Source organism: Entamoeba invadens (assembly GCF_000330505.1).
Source record: "Entamoeba invadens IP1 unplaced genomic scaffold scaff_1105074726547, whole genome shotgun sequence".
NCBI lineage: Eukaryota > Evosea > Mastigamoebida > Endamoebidae > Entamoeba > Entamoeba invadens.
Genome location: NW_004191693.1, coordinates 88,579 through 96,401, shown reverse-complemented (window position 1 = coordinate 96,401; position 7,823 = coordinate 88,579). Strand labels below are relative to the sequence as shown.

The following is a 7,823-nucleotide window of genomic DNA, read 5'->3' as shown; positions in this document are numbered from 1 at the left end:
CAAAAAAATGTAAAACTTATCTTTATATAATTATCTTGATATAAACGATTATTCATAATACGATAATAATCAGTCAAAATAATAATTATCACCCAAATAAAAAACATTATCAAAGCAACTTTAAATAAGTTTTATTTACATGTATAATTTACAATTGAAAGGTTTTAACGTACAATTATATTAACACAAAGATATATTTATATTGTTGTATTCTAAAGTAATTTGAAAATAATTTTGTGTCTAATATAAATTATCGTTTTTTTTCTTCATTTTATCTTTTGGTATAAATAATTGTGTTTTGTCATTTTCATTTTGTTTTTCAAAAATGATAATGTTATTTACCATTTTATTGTTTTTTAAGTTTTTTTCAATAACATGATCGTTTGGCCGACCCTGTTAAATAATGTTTTAAACTGAATTTAACATAAAAATCGTTTGATATATATTTGTTAATTACTATTTTAACCTTAGGAAGAGAAATCTCGATATTTTATATCAAGATTGAATATTTATTTTTAAATCGCTTTTTTATAAATAAAAAAATAAAAAAAAACAACAAAAAACAAAATGGAAAAAGAAGAAATGGAGGAGTCATAAAATTGTGATAGTGACAATGTTTTAAGCGACGAAAATCACGAAGATAATTATCGGGATGAAGTTGTTGATAAACATGAAAATTGTGTTAATCCAAACTGTCAATTGTGTTGGGAAAATGTCAAGTTTACAGAAGACGACCTCAATTCTATATTTTTTACATGATAAAAATGGCAACATGAAACCAACAACAATTATAAACATGGAACTCGACTGCTTTATGTATTTGTTTAATTATAAATGCTTCGAGTTAATCACTGAAAACACAAATTTGTATGCTAATTAGAAAAGAACTAGAAAATGGTATCCCATTGATGTCAACGAAACGAAAGCTTTTATTTGTGTGGCAATAAAACAATGTGTAAATAATGATAATAAAAAACCAATTCAAAAGAAGCTTCACCCTTTTATCTAGCTATTTTTCTGGATATTGTCACTATTGCAAAGAAAAAAAAACAACTGCCTGTAGTGACATTTGTAGTGAAACCTTACCCACTTGGTCATGTGGTGATTGCAATCGCGTTTGATGTGGTGAATGGTTCAAAATGAATGCTTGAATTTATTGTTATACATTTTGTTTTTTTTATTTTTTACAAAAGGATCTGGATAGAAAATATCCAGTTTTCCCTTTCCAGCAAAAAAAAATTGGCAAAAACGAGTGACTTCCTAAGGTTAAAACTGCTCTCCACATTTAATTATATTTTTATTATTTTTTATTTGAACTCTGACAGAAAACTTTTAATCACAAACAACAATTGAAAATGAATTGAAGTATATGAACACATTTTATCATATTAATGTATAACATCTTCCTACATTATTTCAATTGTTAACAAACAACAAATATTTTCATTTAAATAGCAACAGACATTGTTCGTGTTAATCATTTAGTTACAATTTACAAGACGCTTTGAACATCTGACTTTTTGTCTCATTATCGGGAATTTTTGTTTTATATGTGTTCAAATAACAACACTTTAAATGATTTTCTTGGAGTTTACTAAGTATTATAGTGATTTTGGCATTTTATGAAGAACACTTAAAATAACCAACTACATGAAACACAAAAAGGGTAAGATGGGATAGTTCAAAAAGAGGACTGCTCAGGTCATATGAGTTTGCTTAATATAGTTGGAAGAGACATAATTGAATTTATAAAAGTAATATAATAGTTATTCTACAATTAAATTAGTGCTTAGTAATATTTTTGAATAAATAGTAACCGTTATAAAAAACAGCCATTATCTTTGTTTTACAGTTATTAATGTTCTGAAATAACGGGAAAATAAAAAAACAACGAAAATTTGTTAAAACAACATATATTTTATCGAAGGCAAAAACAACTTTTATGTCAATACACAATTAATAAAATTTTTGACATTTTTGTTTTTTATTAAAACACAAACCTTTACCAATCAATGCGAGTTCTTAGATCCCAGCGGTTTTTTTCGCCCTCTATACTTTTGAAAAACATTTTATTACAAAACTGTATTTATTTAAGTTTTAAAAAAGAAATGATTTTTATTAATGATGTTTATTTATTAATTTATATAAATGAACAAGAAACTGGAATTGTATTGAAGGAAATGAGTTTATCTTCTTTAATGTTTAATCACGATAAAGATGGTGATATTAGAAGACTTGAAACGGAATTGACAAGTAAACAAAAGGAAATTGACACACTTAACAAAGATAAACAAAATTTTATAGATGATATTAAACAATTACAAAAAACACAAATATTCAATGAAAACACAATTTGCAAAAAATCTAAAGAAATTCAACAAACTGTAAATGATTTAAATGAAATACTAGGAGATTTGAAAAAGAGTTGTGATTTAGTTGAGCAGTTGAACAAAGAAATTGAAAAACTGAAAGAAGAGACCGAAAGTCTCAAGTCTCAGCTTCAATCCGAAAAAGACCGAGCTGATGGTCTTGACAAGAAGTTGACAGATGAAAAAACGCGAACTGATGACCTTGACAAAAAACTCCAATCCGAAAAAGACCGAGCTGATGAAAACACAACAAAGTACACAAGTGAAAAAGATCGAGCTGATGGTCTTGATAAAGTTTTAACAAGTGAAAGAACAAATTTTAAATTTGAAAAAATGCAATTGGAAAAAAGAAACAAAGATTATGAAGAAACAATTGATGGAAAATCCAAAGAAATTCAACAAATTCAAAATGATTTGATTAAAACGAAAGAAGATTTAAAGGAGAGTAATAATTTAGTTGAGCAGTTGAAAAAAGAAATCAAAAAACTTACAGAAGAAATTGAAAAAATAAAAAAAGAAAACCATTCTTGGTCTATTTTTTCCAACAAAAATAAAAAAGAGATTGAAAAAATGAAAGAAGAGATTGAAAATCTCAAGTCTCAACTCCAATCCGAAAAAGATAGAGCTGATGATCTTGACAAGAAGTTGACAGATGAAAAAGACCGAGCTGATGATATTGATAAAGTTTTAACATGTAAAATAAACAAGTTAAAAACTGAAAAAGTGCAATTGGAAGAAAAAGACAAAACGCTTGAAAAAAGAAACAAAAATCTTGAAGATATAATTAAACAACATCAAAATAGTTGTAAAAGTTTTGTGGAAAGTTCAAATGTAATCGTTCAAAAAATGAAAGACGAAATCACTCAAATCACAAACGAAAAAAATGAATTGAATATCAAGAACTCGGAATTGGTGTTAGAAAATACAGATTTAAGGAAAGGTTTTAATGACTCGATTTCTAAAATTGAGCAACAACAAAATAAAGAAAATGAGTGGAAAAAGAATTTTATTGTTCTAAACAATCAACAACTCGAAGATTCAAGGAATAAAGAAAAAAGAATAACATCACTTGAAAATGATAACAACGAGTTGGAAAAGAAACATGAAGGGGTATTAAAACAAGTCGAAGAATTAGAAAGAATTAAAGATAACTACATTAATGCTAACACAGATATCGAAGAAAGGCTCAACAAAAACGAAAAGAAAATGAAAGAGATGAAATCTGAGAGAGATTGTGATAAGTCCACAATCACCAAACTTGAGAAAGAGAACAAGGAGTGTCTTATAAAAGTTGAAACGTTAGAAAGAGAGGTAGAAGTATATAAACAGAAAGTCAAAGAAAGTCAAGAAGAGTTGGAAACTGTTAAAGAAACACAATCACAACAATCACACACTAAAGAAAATGTGATTGAAAAAGAGAAAGAAGAAATCACCCGACTTGAGATACCAATGGCTATGTTCCACTTTGGCGGAACGTTTACACATATAATAGGCGAAAAACCCGTAGAAATGACAATAGAAGCCGGCACTGCTGAGCCGCACACAATTACCTATGAGAAAGACGGAGTTCAACATACATTCCAAATAAGTTCGCAAAAGGTCGAAGGCACAGAGAAACGTGGATTCGACTTGATAAAAACCGTGTGGGTAGAAAAACAGTATGTCGGACAGTCAGTAACAATACCAATTAACATCGATATCTTAAGCGAGAATTACAATGTCCCCATTGTTGTGCCTGATACACCGACTTCATTCAATTTGGGAGAGTTGGGATTCTTCAATAAAGAAACACAGAAGAGGGGAAACCTGGTTATGGTCTTAGAAATCGTGTAATTGCGTCGAATTAACAAGATTTTGGATTTTTTTGGTTTTAAATTATTATCTTTACAAATTATTATTATATTTTATTATTTTAATTATTTGTTTCATTTGCTCCATTTGTACTTAATGGAAACCATAATAAACCATTTAACAGTAACATGAATTATTATTAGAATTTTAATAAAATATTAAAATTTGATTTAAATAGAATCGAACATTTCGAAATGACTAAATTATCTTCTTAGTCCTCCTTTGAGGAGACAGACTTCTTATCTGCAGTATCAGCAGCAGGTTCAGTAACTGGGACAGATTCAGTCTGTTGTTGTGGGACGTCTTCTTTCTTTTCTTCTTGAGGTGGTGGGTTTACGTTCTTTTCTTGCTTCATTGCGGATTGCCCTGACATTTCTGTGTTGGTGATATCCAATCCCCAACTAACAAGTATTTGGTAGACTTGGCCGATAGTTGGTCTCTCAGTGGGTTCTTGCTTCCAACATTGTTCGACGAGAGTCCAATAGTTCTCTGGAATACCATTTGGCTTCTCAAGTCTTTTTCCTTCAATGACAAACTGAGGGATCATCCAAGGTTGATTAAATCTTTCGTCGTTGATGTAAGCTTGCTTTTCCGTGTATGTCTCGTATAAGACCATAGCAAGTGAATAGATATCAGACGAGTAAGTATATGCAGTATTAGCCAAACACTCTGGTGACATGTATGTTGGTGTTCCGATACCTTGGGACAATTCTTTCGTCGACAACGCTCTCTCGGAGATGTTTCTGCATGTACCAAAGTCCGTCAATTTACCACAGACTGGGGAGTGTGGATTCAGTGAATAGACCAAGACGTTCTCGCCCTTAATATCTCTGTGAATGATGTTGTTATCATGCAAGAAGGCCAACCCAACAACCAAGTCTTCCATGAACTTCACTTTAAGATCAAGAGAGACTTTAGACTTCTCCCAGATCTTACTGAGTGAACCGTAATCCGCAAATTCAGTAACAATCGAAATTTCACCTTCAGTGTAAACTGCACCAACTAAAGACACCACGCATGGATGTCGATATTGCGTCAACATATTGACTTCATGTTTGAACTCCTTTTCTTGTTCTTCAGTCAAGTTTCTTGCTTTCATCTTCTTCACAGCAACTTTTTGCCCTCTGTATGTACCACAGAAGACCATACCAAACGCACCTTCACCAATAGCCGGCATCTGTAACTGAAGTTCTTCGTGATTCAATTTGGTCGACAAATCAGACTCAATGATAATCGACAACTTCGCGGTTTCTTTCACTTCTTCATCCATATCCATAGCAACTATACCAATGTCGTTACTCACAATAGCAGTGCACAACATCTTAATGGTGAACTTGACGGAAATCGCATATCCGGGCTTCAACGTATATCTCATTGGCTCTGCAGTAAGGTCATAACAATGCGAGGCACCAGCAATGATTTCGAAGAAATATGACTTCTTAGTGGTATTCGACACTTCAACGATTTCTTCATATGGCTGATCGATAAGTACCTTTGAACCGGCGTGACCAAAATTCATCGTCCACTTGTTGGTCTTCAATGGGAAGTTTGCGTTATCTGCCGACAACAAAGCCATCTCAACTGCATTCGACACCTTAAAAGGCTTGATCTCCTTTTCTCTCTCCTTCATTGTTTGTCTCTTACGTCTCCAGACAAAGAAGATGATGACAGCAATGATGATGATAATCAAAATAAGACCAACAACAACTAATGGAATGATCAACGCAAGGTTCACCTTTGTACACTCCATTCTATCAGCTGAGACAGAATATCCTTCATTGCACGTGTAACACCCTCGTGTATTACAAGTGGCACAATTCTTAAGCTCAGTACATTTGTGGCATAAAACATCCTTTCCAAGATATTCAGTGTCAGGCTCACACTCAGTACATACAACAACTTCAGGGTCGACGTCTTGATTCAATCGGCACTTGTAACACTTCTCCTTGCCTTCATTAGGACATTGGAGACATTCTCCATCCTTCAAATAGTATCCAGTGACACATGAAGAACACCCAGACTGTGTAATATTGCCTTCGCACTTGTCAAGACCCTTTCCAGCTGATATCGACTCGGTGACGTTGAAACAAAGTCCCTTTTCTTTGCCTTCTTTAGTGTTGAATGATGGCGGTCTCCACCAAACAGCACTTCCATTTTCATCCTTTTCCATGTTACAAGACTGACAGAATGTGTTCTCAGTGCATGTATCACATGACTTGTCGCACGTGTTACATGTGACTCCAGAAATGAAGTAGTTGTCAATGCAGCCAGTGCAATAACCCATTTCTATATGTAAGTATGTATCTCTATATAAATGAGCGAAATTCAAATGAACAAACCGGTTGTCTTGCACTCAGGTGGTTGGACTTTACACGAAAGAATTTTTGTGTCTGAGCCTGGGAACAACGCCTTGTATTCAGCAGTGGCTTCTTCGTTCGTTTCAAGAGTATATCCGTTGTTACACCCAGTGCACCACGTTGATTTGTATTCACATATTCTGCACCTCATATCACAGACCCCACACTCTTTTTCAAATGTAATTGGCTGTTTTATCGTATCATTGTCGTATTTAAGTGGTACTAAGTAATACCCAAGAAGTACTGAGGAATTCAATGTGAAGTTCTCAACAACATTATTCGTCAAGTTATAAATGGGATCATCAAGAGTTGAATCAAACGACACGTCGTATTTGCACTGAAGGCATCCATATAAGTCGACAACACTACAGTATCTGTCCTGTTTGTGTTTGCATACTCCCTTCTCAACATCATCAAAGAAACATCCATCGGAACAAGAGAAGCAATACGTCGAATTCAAACAACTTCTGCAATTTGCATCACATTTGGTACATTTAGAATCGTCACCTAAATAATACCCTTCTTCACAATCGACACATCCAAGAGTGTTCGACCACCTCACACACTTCTCATCTTGTTCACACTTTCCATTGGTAAGGAAATATTTGTTGTCAGAGTCACAGTCATAACACTCGTTTTTACCAATACATTTGTTGCAATGTTCATCACAGACAGAACAATACCCCAAGTCTAAGTAATATCCGTCTGCACATAATTCACAGTGATTCCCATAGTAATGCCCGTCAACACATCCAGTGATTGCCTGACATTGACTCTCAGGGTCACTGGCATTTTGAAGTGCTTTGTTTTCAACACACAAATAACAATCCGTTGCAGTTGTGCATCTTTGACAGTCGGCTCGACATGTTTTACAGTGGAAGTTAACAGTGTCGAAATACTCACCGAGAGGACATCTACCACATTTTCTGTCGTTTTCGGGTTTGGTGCAATCGACACATTCTTGCATGAAAGCGTTGTTATTAGTTTCGTCAGTCCACTCGTATAAAACTAAGCTGTTTTTGCATTGGAAACACTTGCTTTTTGAGCAATATGTGCAATCTTTAACTTTACACTCGTTGGCGCAATCCATGTTGTCCATATAATAACCAGTTTTACATTCGATACAATAGAGACCATCCCAAGTCTCGCAATTGGTTGCAGTTCTTGCAACACATTTGTATTCTTCGTTAAGGTAATAACCAGTTTGGTCTTCGAGTGTATCACAAGATGTGCATTGGTCTCGTGA

At 33.5% G+C, this 7,823-nt stretch overlaps 2 protein-coding genes across 2 annotated transcripts; one reads left to right on the top strand and one right to left on the bottom strand.

Annotated features, from left to right (window-relative positions):
• Positions 1-2,180: 2,180 nt before the first annotated feature.
• Positions 2,181-4,202, top strand: EIN_213360 (hypothetical protein; the record flags this gene model as incomplete). Its single annotated transcript, XM_004183384.1, has 1 exon — positions 2,181-4,202. One exon carries the CDS (start codon positions 2,181-2,183, stop codon positions 4,200-4,202), a length of 2,022 nt encoding a protein of 673 aa, XP_004183432.1.
• A 229-nt stretch (positions 4,203-4,431) lies between these two features.
• On the bottom strand, positions 4,432-7,676 carry EIN_213350 (serine-threonine protein kinase, putative; the record flags this gene model as incomplete). The annotated part of the gene is made up of 2 exons (XM_004183383.1): positions 4,432-6,506; positions 6,560-7,676. 2 exons carry the CDS (start codon positions 7,674-7,676, stop codon positions 4,432-4,434), a joined length of 3,192 nt encoding a protein of 1,063 aa, XP_004183431.1.
• Positions 7,677-7,823: the final 147 nt, after the last annotated feature.